Source organism: Haliotis cracherodii, unplaced genomic scaffold (genome assembly GCF_022045235.1).
Source record: "Haliotis cracherodii isolate W230 unplaced genomic scaffold, xgHalCrac1.p SCAF_14, whole genome shotgun sequence".
Taxonomy (NCBI): Eukaryota; Metazoa; Mollusca; class Gastropoda; order Lepetellida; family Haliotidae; genus Haliotis; species Haliotis cracherodii.
This window is the reverse complement of record NW_027266269.1, coordinates 38,360,175-38,385,164: the sequence shown is the minus strand read 5'-3', so window position 1 is coordinate 38,385,164 and position 24,990 is coordinate 38,360,175. Positions and strand designations below refer to the sequence as shown.

At 41.0% G+C, this 24,990-nt stretch overlaps 1 protein-coding gene across 1 annotated transcript; it reads left to right on the top strand.

Moving 5' to 3' along the window:
* The first annotated feature begins 16,928 nt into the window (after positions 1-16,928).
* Positions 16,929-24,990, top strand: LOC139460423 (uncharacterized). Its single transcript, XM_071241916.1, has 2 exons — positions 16,929-17,736; positions 24,563-24,990. Exons 1-2 carry the CDS (start codon positions 16,929-16,931, stop codon positions 24,988-24,990), a joined length of 1,236 nt encoding a protein of 411 aa, XP_071098017.1.

Sequence of the window (24,990 nt, the reverse complement as noted above, 5' to 3'; positions counted from 1 at the left end):
AAAGAATAATAATTTATTGCAATGAAAAAAAAACAACACCGCGTATAACTTTTATTTAGAAATGCCGTTTCGTTCTCTTCTTTCTAAAAGTAGATCAACGTAATTTAAAATTTCATAGTTAAAGTTACACATTACAATTTATATGAGCATGTAGGTAATAAACCACAGATTTTAGGTATAAGATTTCATTCCTTACTTATAAATATTTTTTTCATTAATATGCATTTTCCGACATGATATGCAAACGATAACGTTATATTTCACTAATTTACTGACAAAATGGCGTCACACATATTTGAACAAATTCGTAATGGACGATTTCGCGGACGATTTTCAACGGAGATGTTTCAGTTTCAACACGGTAATCGGGAAACAAACAGGCTTTCGCATGATGTTTTCGGTTTTTACATTAGTGGAGATTTACAACCTGACGAGACGCACAAAGCATCCAGTGCGCAATGTCAACAAAACAGCCGCCATGGACATTTTGTAAAAAATCGCATATTCAATACGTTTGCCGAGCTATAAGCTACTAGTAATCACGTTAATGCTTTACAATATTTACATAGACAGTTAGGGAAATGTTTGTACTGTTATAGTGTGAAATTTGAAAATTGTGGGTTTTATCGTTTTTAAGTTACGTCGTTTTTAGACGAAGGTATGCAGTTTCCAGAACGTCACTCGCAAATAATTTCATACTTTGTAGTTTACACTGTTTCTTTCATTGGGAAACGTTTGTGACCGAGAGCCGGCAAAATAACATTGTTGTAAATTAATGTTCTTCGGCGAAACCAGATGACTTCAAATTTAAGCAAACATTGTTACAATATTATTCGGCGAGACCAGTGAACTACAACGTATTAAGTTATAAGAATTGAACGTCTGTTTGGATGGGTTCATTGAAGTGTAAACGATTTCGCAGGCTCGGAGGTTCACACAGCTTAACCAGCGCTTTTAAATCGTTCACACTTCAATGAACCCATCCAAACTGACGTTCAATTCTTAAATATACTCGGCTATAGTACACAGGCTATTTTTAGGTGGCAGCCTAAGGTGTTATTAATCTGACGTGAGTTATTCTGCTGCCTATATACAAGCCGAACGTGTACGCCCAACACAACTTCACGTTATAGGGCCTCATTATCTTTGTACAGGATAAAACGCGCTACCCCGGCGTTTGGTTGAAAATGTAGAAACGAGGGAAAGGGACAAACCCGTGTGCCACACCCCATCACCTCCCCCATCCCACCCTGAGAGTCAAAGCCGAGGGATGGTGTTGTTACCTGTCTTCCAAACCAACAAATCTGAAGCAACAACTACAAGAATGTTGTGTCCAGTACACGTTGTATGAACCTTAGGAAAAGGACGTACAATATCTCTTGCTGGCGTACAACGACATGTACGAAAAAGATTCATCAGCGCCTCTGCGCCTCCCCGGTACCATGCAGTTTCTGCTGTGAATGAGTGAGTCAGTGAATGAGTTGAGTTTGCACCTCCTGTAATCCATATGGATAATATAACCAAGACCTAACGAGCAAATACGTTAACGACAAGGCTACCCAGTGCTTCCTGCTATGACTGAGTGAGTTAGGTTTAACGCCGCTTTTAACGCTATTCCAGTTTTATCACGGCGTGTCAGCTTAATGTGGGAGGAAAGCCCGAAGTGACGCAGGTCGCAGACGTTTACCACTTCGGTGAAACCCAAGAGCACGGATATGGTGCTGACAAACCTAGAAACATAATCAGGGCGAACCGGGATTCGAACCCACAATCATAGGTTTCTGGTGTGCCCAAGGGAAGCAACTCTGCACAGCGAATCGCGGCGCCTTAGAGGACTGGGCCACCCGTGCCCCCCTCCCTGCTATGAACTTACATGCTCCCAAGTGTGTTATCATAATTAACCTTTTACATTCTAGGAACTACAAGTTTTCGTTTTCGGTACAACCTCTTCATCTGCGATGTGTGGGCTATCCCATGTCGCGGAAACCATTACTTGTTATGTTACCAAATACTTTTGTTACATTTATCGTATTGAAATTACTGAGAGGGTTTTACAACGTCGACATGCGCCTACAGTACGCACAGATGTGTATAATATACGCAGGTAAACACATATGTTCCGTTCCGAGAGACACACAATAATGTTCACTTTACTAAATTCTTCACAGGAAGTTTAAAGGACATCTAATTGTCAAATCTTACAGTATATTTATTTACACAGGTTGCAGGCTACAAAATCACCTGAGCAAAATGCCATAGATTTCATCTAGCGAAAATGGCCATTGTGGGGCAGGCGAAATGGCACCTTATATTTTGGAATTAGGATTAAAACGATTTATGAATTAGTTTGACGCTATATTCACTGGTAACATTGATTCACTTTAGTCACCACACCACAGCTACTTGATTATCTATTGATTCTATTTTTGTAACTATATTTCCTCCAGATTTCAGCACAGGATTCAACATTCAACACTAGACACGCATGTAGATTTGTCCTGTCGGTCTTCGTCCATACAGTACCCGGTCATGCATTGAATATGTTTCAGTTTGACGCTGATTAATTTGAGTAGCTATTTACAATTATTTGTGAACCTGTGAGTTTAATTCCGTTGTTGTAAAGTTAGCTTTGTTTGACCATAGCCATGTCTTAGTTTGAATAATTTCCTTCTTAAGTAATTGGATTGAAGTTTACCAGGACTGTCACTACATATTTGATATTTTGCCTTCAGTGCATCATATTACATCTTCCAACAGGTGCTCGTTTCCATAGAGATGAGACGCAGGTGACTCAAGAATACAGGTTCATGTTAATTAGTTCACTTTTAGCTTGAATGTGTCAGAATACTGCCTCGTGTACTTGGCGAAGACACTGCCTTGAATCAGGCATCGTTACGTTGAGACTATATATTAGAAATTGTCCGCATACTTCAATTGTAATTGTCCATAATTGAAACGTTTATTTACTTTTCAAGTATATCGATGTGTACCACTATAAGTATAACATGTTCCACCTCTTTGACTCATATCAACTATTCCTGTGATTATGATGCGACACAAGGTATAGTACCCTCAGATAAAATAACTTCAATCTGATCATAATAAATTATCTCATAACTGGTAGTCATATAAAAGACTGTCCTACATCAATTTCGATAAAAAAACTCTATCGCTGTTTTTCCAAGATCTACAATGCTGAGGAAACAGATTTTATCCTGAGGTGGATCAGCTGACACACTGAAGGCAGACGGAAGCTTAAGTAAGTCCCGCATTGACAGACGTGAGAGCAACAAGAGGGCATTTGAAACATATTGTGATATTGAACGTGACATCAATGAGGAAGCTGGGGAGGAAACACTTGACTATGTTGAGTTTGATCACATGTAATCTGAGCCAAACATTTTCTCTCCAGAAAGTACAGCAACCCAGACAATCAAATCGGGACATATGAACATAGATGAACAAATGAGCCATTTGATATTCCAGACAGTATCGAAGGGTCTGCTTGCTGTTAACCGTGGATTAGAGGGTACTCACAAAGTTCCACCTGGACCAGGCGCGTCATCGATTTCTAGTTCTTCATCCACACTGTACAGTTGATTGCCAACATGTATACCAAAGGAGCTGGTAACACCCGACGTGTACTGTAAGTTAACCCGGCCATTCCGGGTTGGTATCCTGAAGAGTACCCTGGCTCCGTATCTTAGGGGATTGGGATAAGAAGTCCATTACAAAGCGGAAGACTTTTTTTGGGTAGGCGAATGTGATGACATAACCTCGTCCATGAAACTTGATGCATCCCTCAGCATCTTTACTTTACGTGTGCACCGTGAAGATCCGGGTTGGAATCTTGGTGGTGTTTGTGTTTACAAACATGTTTTAGAATCAGAATCTAAGCTTTCATTGTTATTGATCGCGAGAAAGCCTGCACCCTGTCGCCAGAGTGCTCCTTGACAAGGCAGTCGAAGGTTGTATTCAAACGTCAACCTACAACCAGCAACGCCTTTTTGTCAATGTTGAATGTCGATAGCATGCAAAGTTCAAGTAGGAATGTACACGTTACTCGACTCGTGACCCGTGAAGATCCGGGTAGAATAGGCCTTCAGCAACCCATGCTTGCCGTAAAAGGCGACTATGCTTGTCGTAAGAGGTGACTAAGGGTATTGGGTTGTCAGGCTCGCTGACTTGGTTGAAGCATGTAATCGATCCCAATTGCGTGGATCGATGTTCATGATGTAAATCACTGGATTGTCTGGTCCAGACTATTATTTACAGACCCCCGTCATATAGCTGGAATATTGCTGAGTGCGGCGTAAAACAACAAACCAAAACCAGAAAAAACCCACTCGCCTCGCTCGATTGATTGAAATACACTCGTTGTGATATGAATGGTATCCAACGTGGACTCGTCTTGTCATGTCAGACCGTGTTTTGATACACAAAATTGGTCCTGGTAGCTTTGAAATCCCGCCAGTGTTACAACATACACAAGCTATTGATTGACATGTTGCATATTGAATGCATATGTTACACTGCCTTTAAGCAGGTCACGTCATTTACGTTAATCATTCGCAGTAGCTGTGTTGTCACAATGAACGAGCGATCAATGTTCAGTGTTGTGTTGGCACGCCATCTAGAACATGTATATAGGCAGGTATAGGCACACAAAATGTACCAGGTTTGTTTTTTTGTTTTACGCCGCACTCAGCAATATTGAGGATCGATATTGGGATACGATGACGTATAACCTTATTCCACCTCAACAAAATCATACGAATTTTCATTCTCACAGTTCATTCTACGATTCCGACTATAGGAGTGAGTGAGTGAGTATGGTTTTACGCCGCTTTTAGCAATATTCCAGCAATATCACGGCGGGGGACACCAGAATCCGACTATAGGATAATCTTGTGTTTATGAATCACTATCAGCAAGTTGCTTGTTGGATTATTTACATTCACTTATCACGTTGTGTTAAAATACAACCCCATTTAAAAAAAAATATATAGCTATACCGACGCTTTCTATATATAATTTTGCATTCATGACTCACTCGTATATATATATATATATATATATATATGCGTGAGTGAGTTGGGTTTAACGCCGTTTTAAACAGTATTCCAGTTATATTTACGTCGTGTCAGCTTAATGTGGGAGGAAAGCCCGAAGTGACGCAGGTCTCAGACGTTTACCACTTCGGTGATACCCACGAGCACCGGTATGGTGCTGACAAACCTAGAAACTGCAGAGATATCATTGTCCCGTACTGGTACGTTTGTAAAGTGACTCTATCGATCGCAACCCGACAACACAAGGCGAACTGTTTATTTATAGCGACGTAAGCAGTGTGACTGCCAGCACATACGGGAGTAGATAATAAGTAATAAGTATCCCCCCTCCCCCCTCATTTGATGACGTCACAAGTGCACCTAGTAACCCCACGTGACTGATGACGTCACATAACCTTGACCTGGGGGTGGGGGGTGGGGTGTTGTTTACGTCATTGCCTCATTAATATGCAGAATAACTCATTAATATGCAAATGTATGCATGACGTCATAGGGCAATTAGGTTAATAAAGGGTCAACTGACCAAATGCAATCATGCAATTAATGACTTGACCATTCGTTAACCGTAGAACACGGGATAGTAATGAATGTCCCTATATGGACATGATACTACGACCGGGGTTGGGTTGGGTCTTGACTCACGCGGAATGGAATGTCATTGTGAGACCATTTTGGCGCGAGAACATGTGGTGAACATTTGAACCTTTTGCTTTGAAGACTTTTCTCTGTGTACATTCAGTGGCCGGCTATGTGTGGTAGGATTAAAAAAATTGCCCAGGAACAGGTGCATGTAGAAAGATCTCCCGATATTCAATTACATTCATTAAGGGTCAACTGACCGGATGCAATCATGCAATTAATTACTTGACCATTCGTTAACCGTAGAACAACTCGTGTCTAAAAACAAGATGGCGGACGTTGCCATGAACGCTCACGGGCTGTCACGTGTCCTCGGTTTGAATCTCGCGCCTGACCTACAAGTCAGTTCTATGAGGCACCATTCCACATCTCAGGCTACGTTGATCCATAAGTGCCATAACTCATTCATTGTGAAATATAATCATGACGTCACAGGTCAGAAAGAGTAATGAGAGGTCTGTTGTTCCAATGCAAGAAGGAAATGTGTTAATGAGTCCTTCATTAAGTGAGAACAAAGCGTAGTAATGAGTGTCCCTATATGGAAGTGGCTACTACGAGGTTCAAATGTGATTCACGGGGAAAGGAATGTCATTGTTAGACATATTCCATTGATGCATGTATTTCGTGTAGTTATGACTGTCACATGTGGCAAAGAGGGGTGTGAGTTGAATTTCCATAGAAACCACATGTCCAGTTCTTAACTCTTCTAGTGTTACCTCTTATAAGTTCCTTTTAACATTCAGTTGTCATGACAACTAAATAAAAAAATAAGGGTTAACAGTCTTGACTCCAAGAGGTCAGCTCTGAGAAATATAGAGTCGGTATCGTGAAACCCGTCTGTTGAAGACTGCAAAGTATGCCAGTCTGGTCTGAGACGTTTTAATATTGTAAAATTACATTCTTTTTCTAAAAGATGTTTGGAGTTCAAAATGTCGATTCAGTTTCCTTTTTTCAATGGAAAAATACTCGTTTAACCCATACCCAGAATCATTTTCATGAGAAAAAATAGAGTGAAATAACGTAGTTTAGTGGATAACTTCTAAGAGATAAGATTACTTGAGCATTCATTAACAAAGAACAATGGATAGTAATGAATATCCTTATATGGAAACTTAGGTCACCAATCCCTCATTAATATGCAAGATAACTCATTAATGTGTAAATGTATAAGTGATGTACCAAGTGAATTAGATGAATACAGGGTCAACTGACCAGATGCAATTTACTTACATTAACAAAGAACACTCGATAGTAAAGAATATCATCATATGGAAAACTTGACATCGCACGCGAAATGGAATGTTATTGCGACTGAATTTTGCCGCCTTTTTGCACCTTTTCTCCATGCTCATTCTGGGGGCTGCGTCTGCTGAGATTATCAGCCCAGGAATAAGAGTGTGATCTATGTCCATATGTGTTATAAAACTCAACGGTCGTGTTGAGTGACTGACATTTACACTCTAACCTTGCTGACAGATAAGACGTCCGTTTTCAAAATGAAGAGAGTTTCAGAGGATATATTTGGACCTACAGTCATTTTCACAAAGCATAGCAAGACCAAGTCGAGAAAAGTGTGCACCACAAATGACGTCCCATTGAAGAACCATCATAATGAAGAGACATAGTGATGTAGTTACCTTTACCTATGTGCTCTTTAATAAAGTCAGACATCGATCAATGTATTCTTAAATTGTCTTTTTTTATCTCTTTTTACAAAACAGTTACGATTAATCTTAAGGTTTTAAAAAGGTGATCTTAGCATAGTGTTAGTTAACCATTCTCATGATACATTTCTATGACTCGAGATAAAGTTAGAATATTCTGAATTTAGCATGATTAGCTTTTTAGAACCTTAAGATTAATCGTTTGGTGTATTGTGTCCTCTATCAGTGGTCAGGAAGATAACCCGATGACCAATTCAACGCAAGCTTCACCAAGTACATATTCGCTGGGGAGTCACGTGATCACCTTCTTTACAACGCTCAATGGGCATAGTACTATTTCCATATTTAGTTAGTGTACTATGTACACAGTTGACGACGCATCTAACAGTAGATCATATTACTTATATGGTAACAAGTGAGGTTTATTTTACAACACTCCAAATGAGTTGGTATATGTTATACACATAACACCTTGTTTTGTCCGTGTCGCTGTTTTGTGATATACTGACTAGAGAGCCTCCTGAGATTGAGGTCACCACATGCCATTTATCGTGAGCCTGCTTATGAATGGAGGGGGTTGGTTAACCACAGCTCCACTCCGTTGTAGAAAGTTCACATATGGTATGAGTTACTATATACATGCTATTCAATAAAGGCATGATGAATACTAAGAATATCAGAATATAATTTTGTAAAAGAACAACACTAATTATATGAAAAAACACCAATTCGCCTATGTGAAATTTACAACCATATCCTTTAACTCTGCAAAGCATGAATTTGCAAAATCATTGTGTAATATTTCATGATAGTTTTAACTTCAAACTGACCATGTAACCATTGTTTGCTAATTACATATTATAATACCGCGATAGCTAGCCAACGGAATGGTCGTTGCCTGATAACTTGGAAGTCAATTTGATAATTATTGGAAATTAATTCAGAGCATGGGGTGTTAGCTGGAAACTTCACCTCTGTGTGTTATAACAAAATCAAGTGGGAAACATGATATTCGGTGGGAGAATACTGTGTTTTGCACGAGAAATTAAAGTCGGAGAGAGGATGTCTTCCAAAGAATGTGTCTATTATGCCTTATTCAGAGTAGTTGTAATTAAAAGGAGAAACCAACGAACGACTATTTCACGAGTTGAAATTCGAGCATTTTACTTCAAACACTGCCCGAATGCATCTGACCCTTGACCTACTTACAGTATGATTGTATATTCGTGTTAATTTGCAGTGATAAGAATAATTTTCGTTAATTGTGTTTATGTCTAATATCGTCCAAAGAGTAAGTAGAAGTCAGGAGATCATCTCAGCAACATGTGCATGATTTTCATATGCATCTTTCCCTAGTTTAGTTATCGAATAGCACTTGTACATCCGTACATACCTTTTGGATTTAATAAATATATCCATTTCGATTTTGAACGAAAAGACTAATGCGAATTCGTCTGCGAGTCGGCAAATTTTAAAAATCCATGCTAAGTGTTATACATTGTATTTTACCAAATCAAAATTTCTTAAGTTTATTGATACCAATTATTGCATATTTTTTCTATTATTTCACCATGTCACATCACAGCGTTCATTACCTTTAACTCAAAACCTCTTGCAGCGAATATCACAAGGTTAATTGACTGTTTTGTATCAGGTTGGGTATATGTTAAAAAAAGAAACAAAATGACAATACACTCACATCAATAATATTTATTCGTTGCGTGTATACAAACGTGATTAAACAATAATATTTAACACTAAACCGTTTTACAAAGATTCCAATTTTCTAACGTCTCCGGGCACGCAAGATTCTCATTTACATATAGTTCCAAAAGTTTAACCCCTTGAGTGCCAAGCTGGACATTTGTTCGTTTTAACAATCAAATTTCAGCCTAAATAGGCTATTGAAAACCTATCCTGTGACAATTTGTTGAAAAGAGCTCCTTTTTTTTGTAAGTGCTGACGTCAGAGCACCTCGAATTGAAGTTGGATAGATCTATGATGTGAATCTGTACGGAGGGGCGGTCGGATAGCTGATTGGTTAAAGCGTTCGCTCGTCACGCCGAAGACCCGGGTTCGATTCCCGACTTGGGTACAATGTGTGAAGCCCATTTCTGGTGTCCCCCGCCATGATATTGATGGAATATTGCTAAAAAGCGGCTTAAAACCATACTCACTCAATGTAGGTTCACAGTTCTCATTGAATTGAAGTGTTAACAGTGTGGTTTTACTATAGACAAGTTCTTGTTAGTAACTGTATGATACTAAAAAAAAAAATAACCAAAAAACCACAAGCGAACTGTCGTGTGATCGGCTTGTACAGATAATTGCTTTCCAGAGGCATATTGACCATATGTATGACATCATAGAAATATGAATTAAAACAACAACAAAATGTAAACTGTAATGAAGCTTTTATTAACAGCACAGGGTGTTGACTTTACAAGTGTAGAGTTCGAGTGATTTCAACGATTTACAAAATGATTAAAAACCTTGACGGTTCAATGATTTTAGAAAAGTTTTAAGTGTTTAATCTCGACATGAAATACACCACTCAGATGCACCTGATGGAGACGACCATCTTTGTGACATTTATAGATGTTTGCGTCCCGGAGGTCCCAACTTGACCGGTCTCCTGATGTATACGACCAGGCGTTTCTTTGACGCCAGGGAGCTGTCATTTAGAGAAATCTGTTTTGACTTAATGACAGGTCCTGTTTTCAATACATGGATAAGTCCAAATCTTCTTCCTTTACCTCGACTCGGTGACCGATTCTTCCGTGTCATTGGTGTGGGTAACACAAAATCTCAACTGAAGGGTTGTAACACGAGAGCAAGGTTTTTATTCTTGCTCGCTCTGCTCGTCATCGCCATCATCGGCGGCTGAGATAGATTCAGTGTCACTATCTGCTTCAGGTATGTCTACACGAGTCAGAATGTCTTTCATCACAGTTTTCGTGAAACGAGCGATCTTGTTTTTGATAATAGATTGATCAGTGCCAGGATCCATATCGCTCAGGCTGTCTAGGATGGGTTGAAATAGAGGCGCCTGTCTAAAATATTGGGAGAACTCTATGACACTTTTGAGACTGTCGGTCAATTCGCTTTCCCACATCTGTTTCATTTTTCTGTCAATCCATTCTTCTGTTCGACCCTGTTGTCTGTACTTTTTCCTTTTGAGTTTCATCGCGTCGTGCTTGATGTTGTACACACGATTCCAGATGCGTTGTAAACCAACATTTTGCCACTCCTCCGCATCCACGTCGGTGTTTGGCGGCTTCCAGCGACGACGTTTGACAGCGAGACCTCCACCTTTCTGTTCAGGAAGTCGTTCCTCATCGTCGTCACCGTTGTCGTAACTCTCGTATCTGAGACATTTTCTTTTGCATTTCAAGTTGTTGTTTGCTGGACACCATGATCTAATATGTCGCTGTAGATCGTGCATATTGTCTATCAATACGCCGCAGTCAGTACACGCAGTGGCCATGGTAAAAGGTCCTGTGTCGTCACTCGAGATGGATGCTGTTTCAACGTCGTCGTCGTCAGAGCTTAGAGACCTTTCTTTGGAAATTGAAGTGTGATCAGCACGAATGTCAGGAGCTGTCTGCACGTCTAATGCTAGAGAGACATCTTTTACCCGTTGTTGTTGTTGTTGTTGTTGTTGTGAAGCACTGTGATCAGGTTGATTGTCGCTGGTTGTCAAGACGTTGACATGTAATCTATTCTTCTCACTTGTACCGGGTTTGAGATCCACTGTAAGGTGTCCATAAGGGGTTTCAACAGCCCTTTCATAAAGAGTCATAAATTTACCAATGTCTTCAGGAAATATTCTTCTGGCGAATAACTTCACCTGCTGTCTGTCCACTGGCGAATTGAAAAGTGTGACATAATGAGAATTTAGAGCAATGTCCCTAGATTCCTTACCTCTCGGGAAGAGGTTTTGCAATAGCAAAAATATAATGACATTTTTGTGGTGGGAGGTTTGGGTAAACAGACGGGAAATCCGATTGTCATTCTTTGCTTCAGACAAAAAGTCATCCAACACCATCATGTTCTGATTACGGTCATCGAAGAAGTTTTCATCTTCGAGATTGTAAGGTATTCCTTTCACAAACCGTACTTGAGGTAAAGTTTGAAGAATGCTATCGTAAAGCGGTTGCCACACAGTATAACACCAGACAATACAGTCGGGCAGGGGTTGAACGAATCCACTACGTAATAGGTTGAAGACAAACACCGACTTTCCGCATCCACTGGGTCCAACAACGATGCTATTGGAGGGTATAAGGAACTTGAATCGTCCGTGTCGCTGGTGTTCCCGAGATGAAAGCAAATGTGGACATATTTCCTGATGAGGAGGAGGAGGGTGTTTATCGGGAAGAGGAGGAGTAGGAGGAGTAAGGTGTTTATCCAGAGGAGGAAGAAGAGAAGACGAGTTTTGAGTTGATCTATGCACCTGCTTCTGATGTCTCTGTAGATTATCTTTTCGCGCAAAACTCTTGCCACAGTCTGGACAGTTGGTAACCTCCATAGTGAACAAATACAAGTGCGCGATAAGAGGGTCTGAACCATTCTTTAATACCCTTCACCCATGCAATGCTTAAAGACAGCTTGGGTTCATTTCACAGCAGCTTTTTATTTTCGACACAGGTTTCCTGAGGAGTAGGAGGAGGAGGAGGAGGAAGAGCAGGTGTTGGTTGTGGTGGAGGGTGTTTATCCAGAGGAGGAGGAGGAGGAGGGTGTTTATCCAGAGGAGGAGGAGGAGGAGGAGGAGGGTGTTTATCCAGAGGAGGAGGAGGAGGAGGAGGAGGAGGAGGGTGTTTATCCAGAGGAGGAGGAGGAGGAGGAGGAGGGTGTTTATCCAGAGGAGGAGGAGGAGGAGGAGGGTGTTTATCCAGAGGAGGAGGAGGAGGAGGAGGAGGAGGGTGTTTATCTAGAGGAGGAGGAGGAGGAGGAGGGTGTTTATGCAGAGGAGGAGGAGTAGGATGGTGTTTATCCAGAGGAGGAGGAGGAGGAGGGTGTTTATCCAGAGGAGGAGGGGGAGGAGGGTGTTTATCCAGAGGAGGAGGAGGGTGTTTATCCAGAGGAGGAGGAGGAGGGTGTTTATCCAGAGGAGGAGGAGGAGGAGGGTGTTTATCCAGAGGAGGAGGAGGAGGAGGAGGAGGGTGTTTATCCAGAGGAGGAGGAGGAGGAGGGTGTTTATCCAGAGGAGGAGGAGGAGGAGGAGGGTGTTTATCTAGAGGAGGAGGAGGAGGAGGATGGTGTTTATCCAGAGGAGGAGGAGGAGGAGGGTGTTTATCCAGAGGAGGAGGGGGAGGAGGGTGTTTATCCAGAGGAGGAGGAGGGTGTTTATCCAGAGGAGGAGGAGGAGGGTGTTTATCCAGAGGAGGAAGAAGAGAAGGCGAGTCTTGAGTTGACCTGTGCACCTGCTTCTGATGTCTCTGTAGATTATCTTTTCGCGTAAAACTCTTGTCTCAGTCTGGACAGGTGGTAACCTCCATAGTGATCAAATACAAGTGCCCGATGAGAGGGTCTGAAGCATTCTTTTATTTCCTTCAGCAATGCGACGCTTCAAGGCAGGTCGGATTCGTTTCACAACAGCCTTTACTTTCGACACGGGTTGCATTTTCAGTATAGTCATTTTCGCTTTCTTGGTTGTCATCTTTTTCTTCTTAGATGCAACCAGTCTCTTCGGCGACCCCTTTGATGCCATTGATTTTCTCCGACATGTTTTTCTCGACTTGGTCTTGCTATGCTTTGTGAAAATGACTGTAGGTCCAAATATATCCTCTGAAACTCTCTTCATTTTGAAAACGGACGTCTTATCTGTCAGCAAGGTTAGAGTGTAAATGTCAGTCACTCAACACGACCGTTGAGTTTTATAACACATATGGACATAGATCACACTCTTATTCCTGGGCTGATAATCTCAGCAGACGCAGCCCCCCCGAATGAGCATGGAGAAAAGGTGCAAAAAGGCGGCAAAATTCAGTCGCAATAACATTCCATTTCGCGTGCGATGTCAAGTTTTCCATATGATGATATTCTTTACTATCGAGTGTTCTTTGTTAATGTAAGTAAATTGCATCTGGTCAGTTGACCCTGTATTCATCTAATTCACCTGGTACATCACTTATACATTTACACATTAATGAGTTATCTTGCATATTAATGAGGGATTGGTGACCTAAGTTTCCATATAAGGATATTCATTACTATCCATTGTTCTTTGTTAATGAATGCTCAAGTAATCTTATCTCTTAGAAGTTATCCACTAAACTACGTTATTTCACTCTATTTTTTCTCATGAAAATGATTCTGGGTATGGGTTAAACGAGTATTTTTCCATTGAAAAAAGGAAACTGAATCGACATTTTGAACTCCAAACATCTTTTAGAAAAAGAATGTAATTTTACAGTATTAAAACGTCTCAGACCAGACTGGCATACTTTGCAGTCTTCAACACACGGGTTTCGCGATACCGACTCTATATTTCTCAGAGCTGACCTCTTGGAGTCAAGACTGTTAACCCTTATTTTTTTATTTAGTTGTCATGACAACTGAATGTTAAAAGGAACTTATAAGAGGTAACACTAGAAGAGTTAAGAACTGGACATGTGGTTTCTATGGAAATTCAACTCACACCCCTCTTTGCCACATGTGACAGTCATAACTACACGAAATACATGCATCAATGGAATATGTCTAACAATGACATTCCTTTCCCCGTGAATCACATTTGAACCTCGTAGTAGCCACTTCCATATAGGGACACTCATTACTACGCTTTGTTCTCACTTAATGAAGGACTCATTAACACATTTCCTTCTTGCATTGGAACAACAGACCTCTCATTACTCTTTCTGACCTGTGACGTCATGATTATATTTCACAATGAATGAGTTATGGCACTTATGGATCAACGTAGCCTGAGATGTGGAATGGTGCCTCATAGAACTGACTTGTAGGTCAGGCGCGAGATTCAAACCGAGGACACGTGACAGCCCGTGAGCGTTCATGGCAACGTCCGCCATCTTGTTTTTAGACACGAGTTGTTCTACGGTTAACGAATGGTCAAGTAATTAATTGCATGATTGCATCCGGTCAGTTGACCCTTAATGAATGTAATTGAATATCGGGAGATCTTTCTACATGCACCTGTTCCTGGGCAATTTTTTTAATCCTACCACACATAGCCGGCCACTGAATGTACACAGAGAAAAGTCTTCAAAGCAAAAGGTTCAAATGTTCACCACATGTTCTCGTGCCAAAATGGTCTCACAATGACATTCCATTCCGCGTGAGTCAAGACCCAACCCAACCCCGGTCGTAGTATCATGTCCATATAGGGACATTCATTACTATCCCGTGTTCTACGGTTAACGAATGGTCAAGTCATTAATTGCATGATTGCATTTGGTCAGTTGACCCTTTATTAACCTAATTGCCCTATGACGTCATGCATACATTTGCATATTAATGAGTTATTCTGCATATTAATGAGGCAATGACGTAAACAACACCCCCCCCCCCCCCCCCCCCCCAGGTCAAGGTTATGTGACGTCATCAGTCTCGTGGGGTTACTAGGTGCACTTGTGACGTCATCAAATGAGGGGGGAGGGGGGATACTTATTACTTATTATCTACTTACGGGTATCTGACACTCCCCTGTCATAAAGAGTTGTGTGCAGATATATACAGTTCAGTTACAAGTACGACTGAGGATTTTGATGTTGCCGAGAGCCACAGGTAAATTATAAACTTTTGATTTTTACTCTTATAGATTAATGCAGTGTCCTAAGAACACCTGCTCTTTGGTGGTATGATGCAGCATGTCGATGTTGATACAATACAGTGACTGCAAGGAACTGGATGTGACGATCCGGGTTAAAGGTCTTCGTAAGAGGCGACTAAACGGGTTCGGTTGTAAGGCTCGCTGACTTGGTTGATGCATGTCATCGTATCCCAACTGCGTGGATCGATGCTCATGATTTCAATCATTGGATTGTCTGGTCCACACTCGATTATTTACATACCGCCGTCATATAGCTGGAATGTTGCTGAGTGCGGCGTTAAACAACAAACAAAGGAAACGAAACGAGACGTGACGCCCAAATACAACAATATAGAGAATATTCACGATATCTTACATAACATAATTTTGTATATTGCGGTGCGTTGTCCGTTAATCCGTGCGTTGTCCATATCTGAAATTACTATATACTAGTATGAAATCTGCGTCAGGTTTACAATACATACTGGTATTTTTCTGATATTGTTATAAGGTCAAAAATGCATCTCAGAAACGAATGATAATAAATAGAACCATTATAGCTGCAATTAGGAATTGCATTAAATATAGTTCGTGACAGAACTTGTAGTTGGAAAGGAATCAATAGAGAAAAGACATTTTACATTTATCACAAGTGTATTCTGGACATTTCACATTTATCATTGGATTGGTCTCTGGCTATCGTCCATGAGTTAATGAAACAAATGGGGAATTACAAGGTATAAGCCATTGGGAGCTTCGGAGCGAGTCACAGAATCAATAGAGAGATGAGCAATCTGGCACGTAGGCTTTTGGTATTTTTCCGATGGCGACACACATGAGTTCATGGTCAGATCTAAACTTGTAACGAATCAAATGGAGGTATTGAGACATGTGACAAGGACAGGTCAGGCTCGAACACTATAAAATGATACCCTCAACATTAGGAGAGGGAAGCGCGGTTTGCAGTCGATCGAGTCGAATCCCGATCGTTCTAAGTTTCCCCCAGCTAGTGACGAGCCTGACCAGTCTGATCCTGTTCTGTATTGATAGATGGGCTGAGAGTAAGTAAAACTATGTGAGTATAAACTGGTGTTGCGTTTCTTTATTATGTGAGTATGAATGCTGATAGAGACAACTTGGAGTAAGGGTCATTAGGCCAATCACTCCTTGACGGAGCCGAGCCGTGGTGGACAAGGCGAGGGCAATGTCCTGGCTTAATTGACCACAAGGACCAGGAACGGCAATACATTTAGTAACTGTAGCAGGGTCGCACTGGACGCCCAAAAGCAGTTACGACATGGTGGAGTATGCGGGTTTTCTCTTGAACAAAATGTTTAAGACGATCCCATTCTTTGTTTTCGTATTGTCGTTCCCATCCTTCAATTCCGTCTTCCCACCCAGACTTACGTTTGACGGTACGGTTTCATTTTGACGTATGGATAAGGTATTCTGGACTTACATGGTGTAGTTGGGCTGGTAATGTCTCATACACCAAATGCTGATACATCTCCGTCAGGTGACCGTCTTGCCCCAGCTCGTCTCCTTACTGGTACGATTTTCTCGAATTCCCCCCGAGTTGTCATAACTCAACCGCCCTCCCAACCACCCCCACCGCCCCCTCCTCCCCAGGAACCCTCGCCCCCTATTTCTGATCAGAGTTTGGACTTATCACCCTCTACCGATGAGCTTTTACATCAGTACGCTTGTGTTCTCCCTGACGTTTCCTCACTAAGTTCGTCCTCAGGCCCCGAAGCACAAAATCCACCCCCTGACTTCAATATGGGAGATTCGACCTTGATGCCAGAACATTTTACTGGCAGAGACACGACCCATGCTGCTGAATGGCTTGACCGTTTCCTTCATTTTGGAAACTTTAAAAAGTGGACTGACGCACAGAAAGTAGAAGTTTTTCCACTATTTTTGAAGGACTCTGCGTACCTCTGGTACAAAGATCTTATATCATCGCTAGGGGAAGATATCATCATTTTCGATGAGGTAGAGAAATTATTCAGGGACAAGTACGTCCACCCAACTGACCGGTGGGCCCTTCTAGAATCTTTCGTGAGTCGTAGGTTATCCCCAACTGAACCTATAGACACGTATTTAGCGGATTTGACCCAAACAGCTAGCCTATTAGGTAAGACTGACATGGACTTGATGGATGCATTTGTTCGCGGACTGGATGACGGTACGAGGCAACACGTGCTAATGAAACAGCCAACGGCTCTGAACGAAGCTGTTTCGTTTGCACGATTGGCTCGATCCATAATCCCTCAAATTGCAGAAAATACAGGTGTCAAGTTGGCAATCGATACTCTGAGAGACCAGATTGCTACACTCGCGGCAAAGCTTGCACCATCGTCGTCCCAGGTTAATACCTTCCAGTCACGACAGAATCGATATTCCCACCCCTCCAGACAGTCCTCTGGGTATACAACTCGGCCGTGGCAGCCTCCCCAACAGCAGTTCCAGCCACTCTCGTATCCGGACGGACCACACCAGCAGAGAAGACAGCCCCCTCCTCAACGCACACAGTACAACACGGGACGGACCATGGCTCTGGCACGCCCCTGTTACAGATGCGGTGGTGAGTATGATTTCTCTCACCCTGATAGATGTCCCGCACGTAATGTAAGGTGTCATTATTGTCAGAGAGTGGGACATTTGCAACGTGTTTGTAATGCCCGGTTGCAGTCAGACCACGCAGGCCACCTTGCCACTGTGCTGAGCATGTTTTTGACCCCACTAACTTGCACTCGCGTGAGTCGCCGGTTCCTATTTTACCAAGTTACAGTCGTCCTCAATCGCCTGTTTTGCAAGTCACTTCAAAAAATGACAACAAGCATAGGATTCATGTTATTTTGGGAGAACAGTTAGTTTCTACAATTGTGGATTCAGGCGCATCTATTAGTATTTTAAGTCGGGAAGTTTTTTATGACTCGGGTCTGTGGAAAGAAATTCCCATTCAAAAATCTGATGTGACCTCTCTTCAGGGAATAGGTCAAAATATTGTGCCAGTGTTAGGGCAAGTTTTACTTCCCATCACTATTGGTGATTTCCACATGGAACAACGCTTTCAAATAGTTGCAGAGTTAACGTCACCAATGTTTTTAGGATTAGATTTTCTGATTCAGAAAGATGCTGTCTTAAATTTCCAATCTTGTACTTTGTCGCTTCATAACGGCTCCACAGTTGTTCCCATTTGGGCAAACAATGATATCCCACCCCCAGTATCGGATCCCCATCCACAGATGGTAGAGCAGGAAACCATCCCAGTTCGAGCACTGCAGGCTTTCACAATTCCCCCTCAGTCTGAAATCATTTTCCCAGTTTACATGGGTTGCTCTCCGTCTGATCAGGTAGGCATATGTGAACCTAACCCAGTCCTATCGGAAACACGTACTGATACGAACAGTACAAACAATGATATCGTCACGTCCAATGACCACGGCGACCAAATATCGATTGTGCCTGCAACAGATGTAACATCAGAGTTGTATGATGCCTCCACAATTGACGACCCTCTCAGTGTATCGTCCGACCCCCTAGGAGATTACTCCATAGCACAGAGGCAATATGACGACCATAAACTACGGGCGCTGATTGATTGCATTAAGTCTCAAACCTTTTCTACTGATGACAAGGCCACACGTACATTATTGTTACAAAGCCAGGATTTTATTCTTGACAATGACATATTGTACCACTTATATGCGCTGCCCGGCCGGGGCCACAGGAACGACAGAATTATTCGTCAACTGGTGATACCTCAGTCGTTGGTACAACATGTTTTACAAGCATACCATGACAGCTTGTTAGCTGGACATGTTGGTATTGACAGAACATTCAATGCTATTAGACAGAAGTACTATTGGCATCACATGCTGGAGGACATAAAGCAGTATATTTTGTCATGTACTGCCTGTCAAACAAATAAACGTGACTTTCACAAGAGACCTGCCCCATTACAACCATTACCAGTCCCTGGTAAATTGTTTGATCGTGTTCAAGCTGACTTCCTAGGGCCGTTACCACCCACAAAAACAGGTCATAGGTATGTTTTTTTGTTAACTTGCGCATTTTCCCGATGGAGCGTGGCTATTCCGATTTCCACGTTGGAGGTTGTGGAAGTAGCCAAGACATTTTACTCAAAATACATTTGCGTTTATGGGATTCCCAGAGTGTTATTGACTGATAATGGCACTTCCTTTACCAGCAAACTTTTTACAGCGGTGTGTTCAATATTGGGGATCAAACCGTTGAAAACTAGTAGTTATCACCAACAAACCAACGGAGCTTGTGAAAGACTAAATTCGTTTATCGTGCAAACGCTCCGCATGTTTATCAATGATAACCAGGACAATTGGGATGAGCTTCTCCCTAGTGTGATGTTTGCCTATAACACTAGCCCGGCAACGCAGAGTACTGGATTTTCCCCCTACTTTCTCCTGTTTGGTCAAGAATGCTCAGTACCCGTTGTTGTTGAATTACAATCATTTGAACCCCTACCACAAACAATTAAGCAACGGCTTGATGTAATTCTACATCATATAGACGTTACTAGAAAATTGGCGCGTACCAATTTACAAGAGGCTCACAACAAAGCGAAATATTACTATGACAGGAACACCTCAAATCCCATTTTCCAGCTTGGAGATAAGGTATGGCTTCATTCCACGGCACGTGCTGTTGGGAAATGTAAAAAGCTAGGCCAGATATTCCAAGGACCTTTTTACATTGCGGATGAACTGCCACATTTCACCTATAAGTTACGCCGTTGTAATGATCACAAAGTCCTGAAAGTTCCAGTCCACGCGAACCGGCTTAAACGGTTTGTCAACCCGAAAGAGAGACCAACTAACCCAATCCCAGTTGTTGCTACGGACAACCAAACGATTCCGTCTCAATCTGACAACAATCATACGGAAATGACCACCCCGACGCCTCAGATATTAAACCCCGAGCAGGCACAGAATCCCGATTTTTATTTACAGGAGGATGACGTTTTCATAGTAAAACGTATCTTAGCGCATAAAATTGTGAATGGAGAAAAGTACTACAAGATTCACTGGGAAAATTTCACGTTACAGGAGGCTACATGGGAACCCGAATCTAATATCCCTCAAGGATTGATTCGTGATTACATGATCCAGAAGTCATTAAAAAAGAAGCGAAAACGTTAGAATATATCTGAATATATTTGTCGAATAGTGTTTCAGATTAATTGTTATATTTCGTTTCCTTTTCAGTTATAACACTGCAGATTTCGTGTTGGAAGTGCACTCTAATATTGATTTTTGCGTGTGTTTTATTTCAGATTTAGAATTACATGATGCTATATGCATGGAGCTAGCACATGCTATAGATCGTTCTTACATTGTTCAGATGATTCAATTGTCACAAGGTTATAGGAAACTACAGTCGTGCATATATGTTGAGAATGTGTAATGTTATCGTTCAATATTGTGTTTTGAATACTCCGAATATTCGGATTATTTACAGAGATGTGTTGGTTGACATTGCAGAATACAAATCATGTTCATGGGTTATGGCCGCACATGTATTTCGCGGGCCACGAGAATACAAAGGAGTTCCAATATATGACGACTTCGGGTCGCATGGTTATATACTACTTCTACGAGATGATTCTGGCTGCACATGTATTTCGCAGGCCACTATAAAGCAAGTTCGCTTTGTGTGTATATACGAGAATACAAATGAGTTACAATATACGAGAAATGACGACTACGGGTCGCATGGTTATACAGTACGGTTACAATACAGTGAAGTGATATACGATGATGAGAATTGAGATACAGTCATGTGAACTGAATACCGTCAGTTGACGTGGAATACAAAAACGAGACAATAAATAATGTTGTGATGATATATGTTGATACTGTAAAAGAAGTTCACTATTGTTGGATGTTGCTTACTCGAACGGTTCCCAGTGTGAGATTATATATTACCTACTTGTGACAATTGTTATCATGCTTCTTAGATACAGTCAGCGAGGTGAAGATTCGAGATGAATACAGTCAGACAGTTACTAGGTTTCACAAGACATGGAAACTTTTTCTTACAAAACATGAGTGATCTATGATATTTAGTTTGAAGTTAATAATTATGTTTATACACTTGTTTCTTTTAGAATTTTAGAATCCAGAGGCCTCCTCCGACCAGTATGGGTCTTGTTCATTGTCATCGCGTTGGTTAGCATCCAGAATCGGGTTAATTCCGTGCATACGGAACTTCGACTTCCATGGGGAGTTGTCTTCGTACATATGTCACGAATCGACATTTCCTAGAATAAATGGATTCATATCTTTCAATATAAATTGCCTGATTTAGATGGAATGGGCAATAGATCAAGATATCGAGACTTTTGTTCCACATATACTTTGGCTTGTTATACCGTTTCGGCGATGGATGGATATATAGAAAAGGCCGAACGAGAGTTGTTCGCGTATTGGACAAATGTCCATAAAGACATTAACCTGTTAATTCCCCATATTAACATTTTTCACAAGGATTCCCGCACTGAACGGGCGATACTTCCTTTTATTGGATCAATAACTCGTTCGCTGTTTGGTACTGCTACAGTCGAGGATGTTGAACGACTGGCGCGGTATGTTAAACAATTGTCGTTGCATGCTGCTAATACTTCTCGTGCTTTTCAAGTACAAGTTCGTCAGACGTCGTCATTTATAACTAAAACAAATGACCGCATTTCATCCGCTCTCGCGGGTATTGAAACAAACCATAAAGATATTATACTTGTCACTAAACAAATACAGATGTGGAGAGATTTATTTTTATCACAATGAAAATCTTGTTAGATCGCCTCACGTTCCTAACTACTATTAGACAAGAAATTGATGAAATGTATTTAGGCATTCAACAGTTAGTTAATCAACGATTGAGTCCATCTTTACTCCCAGTTTCGGAAGTAAAGAGAGCGTTAAAAATGATTCACAAACGTCTCAATGCAGAATACCCGTTGTTTCACGTTGCACATAAGGATCCAGGTTATTATTATCGGGAACGCACTGTTCACTGTTCTCGGAATTCAGATTCAATTTTAATTTCGCTTATTGTTCCTATCCAGACTCATTCTACTCTCCTTGATGTATATCGAATAAATTCTTTTGGCTTACCATTTAATCAATCAAGTACACATGTCACTCAGGTTATGAATTTACCAGATTATCTTGCTGTTTCGGAAGCTAAAGATCAGTATATTGAATTTTCAGCTAGGGATTTTCAAACATGTTATGGTGAACACGAAAAACACTGTCCAATTTTTCACAGTCCGAAACCAAAAACATCGCTCACATGCGCACTTGCTTTGTTTACTAAAGACACACAAGAAATTAAATCCTTGTGTGATACAAAATTCCGATTAAATGGGCTACGTTCAATGGCTCTCGAAATTGAACCAGGCACAATTCTTTTAACTGGCATAAAAACCATAACACTAACGTGCAAGGGTCGCATTGTGAAGCGTCCAGCTTGTCAGATTTGTATATTTAAAATTCCTTGTTACTGTGCGTTGAAACTGGATGAATTCGACATAGACATGAGAATTCATAAATGTGAGAAAACGTCAACTACTTCAAAATTATACCCACCTAATCTTTTACTTTTATCGGAATTTTTTAATGCTTCAATCTTAAAAAACATTGATAGTTTACAACCCCTTCTGGACGATTCCGCTTTTAAGATCCCACATTTATTAATTGATGATAAAGTTTTCGATGAAATTCGTAGAAAGGACACAGAATTTCAAGTTGACTTACGCCTTATTTCTCAACGTATGAAAAAGGCACAGGTCATTTCGGATAATTTAATTGATGGTAATTGGATGGATTCCCTCCCACCTTACGCTTTAGATGGGGATTTAACCAACCCATATCATTTAACGGCAAGCATCGCCGCGGGTTTATCCCTATTTCTCTTAATAATCGTTCTTTTCTTATGGATTAAAGTTCGACGCTTATTTTTGCATTGCTCTTACTTACAGCAGGCTCCCCAACTGTCGGTTTGACAATTTGGAAAACACATCAAACTACACCCTATCCAAATTATCCCCCTCCTTCATTTATGTCGTTGATTAAATCCACTATTTCCATGGATGTTTTTCTGATCATATCAACAGTATTTCTGGTATTCATTTTGCTTTTTCGAAGAATAAAAAAAGTCAATCGACCGGTTACGTCACTGATTTTACATTTGACAAATTCCTTTGCTTGTCATGAAATTGTCGTCTCACAATTTTATCTTTGTCCCCGAGACCTCACGTTAACGGCTGGAAATCCTTTAACTAATTTTCGTATTCAGCGGGTATTCCTCAATTATTATTTACTGTTTGATTGTCACAATTTGCAAATTCAAACCCCGACACAATCTATATATATTTCGGGAAAAAATTATGTAAGTTGGCTAGTGGCGTTTCGTTTAAAACGATTCCTTCCTTCCACGACAGGTATTTTTATGGTACTTCAACATTGTGGAGTCGCCTTTCCGTTCCCTCTGACATGATGCATATATTAATTGCCATCTGCCGTGAGAAGATAAAAATTGAATTTCCTTTTTCTAGACACGTTATTCTTGCTCATCATATTTCATATGGTAATGGCTTTGTTTTAACCATTTTACGGACCAGTTATTTGTGAGTATAATACACGCTTGTCAGTGTACATTGAGAAGATCAGAATATAAAATGGTTACGAATTTGAAATACTTGATCATATTAGTTATCCACCCTTTACAGATACTGATTTACAAGGAGACAAGTTTATTTCTACTTATTGCATCTCTTTATTGTGACAATATTGAATGAATTACTTTTCTGTAGAGACAAGACCTGTATTTGGAATTTGGCTCTCTCATATGATGGTCATTTGATAGTCACTTGGCGACATTACGTTACATTATTCTACTATTGTGTATCTTCTATATTACTGTCTAGGTACAATTACTATCGGTGTTTCAATGTGTGCTCTCAGCTCATCCCATAATAATTATATATGTTGTTCGTTTTGGTGTTATTAGCTACAAAGCATTTGCTGAATGTTGTTGATTAGAATTTTATGATAGTTAGTCCGACTGTACTGTTCAAGCAGTCCATAAGTTTTGCGATTTGATCGTGCTTATTAATGTCTTTTTATGATAATATGTGGCTACGCAATTAGACCTGTCACAATTAATCCAAACATTCGATTCCTGCCGTTATCATCCTTATATGCAGATATGCATTTACCAGAAGACCATTATTGTGTATATAGTCTTATTTTTACAGGCAGCAGTCTGAGCTGCAGGTGGCACATCTTTCTATGTATTGATATTTCTATAATTGGTATGGTATTAGTCACTTGTTGTTCGTGAATTACCAGTATTTTTAAGTGTTGTAGATGATGGCCGTACCCCATTCTTAAGGGCGGAGAGTCAAGCACTTCCCCCGCTGTCGTCTGGTCCACGCCAAATAATTAATCTGGCTCCTGGCTACACGCTGGCTGTCGAGGATGTACGCTGTCCTATCACCTGTGCCGCTAAACACAGACCGCAAACAAAAGAGGTTTATCCATATCTGTCAGCACCCTCGCCGTCTACATCTACAGGTGCTCACGACGACCGCATACACACTGTAACTCTATCGGCATACAACATCTTTAGAGAGCGACCAGTCAACACTCAAGCAGTGTCAAGAAAAGTCGACCTCTCGCTTTGCCACTCCAGCCGAGGACCTGACTGTGTGCATAGGCCGTGTGCTTTCAAGGATTCAAGAACATTGGACAGCGTTCCGCCAGTTGACTTTTCGAAACAAGAAAGGAGCCAGTGA

Coding starts and splice junctions, on each gene's coding strand:
- LOC139460423 (XM_071241916.1), top strand. CDS start 16,929: ATGGGAGATTCGACCTTGATGCCAGAACATTTTACTGGCAGAGACACG. Junction 17,737..24,562: donor CCCCTGTTACAGATGCGGTG/GTGAGTATGATT, acceptor TAAGTGTTGTAG/ATGATGGCCGTACCCCATTC.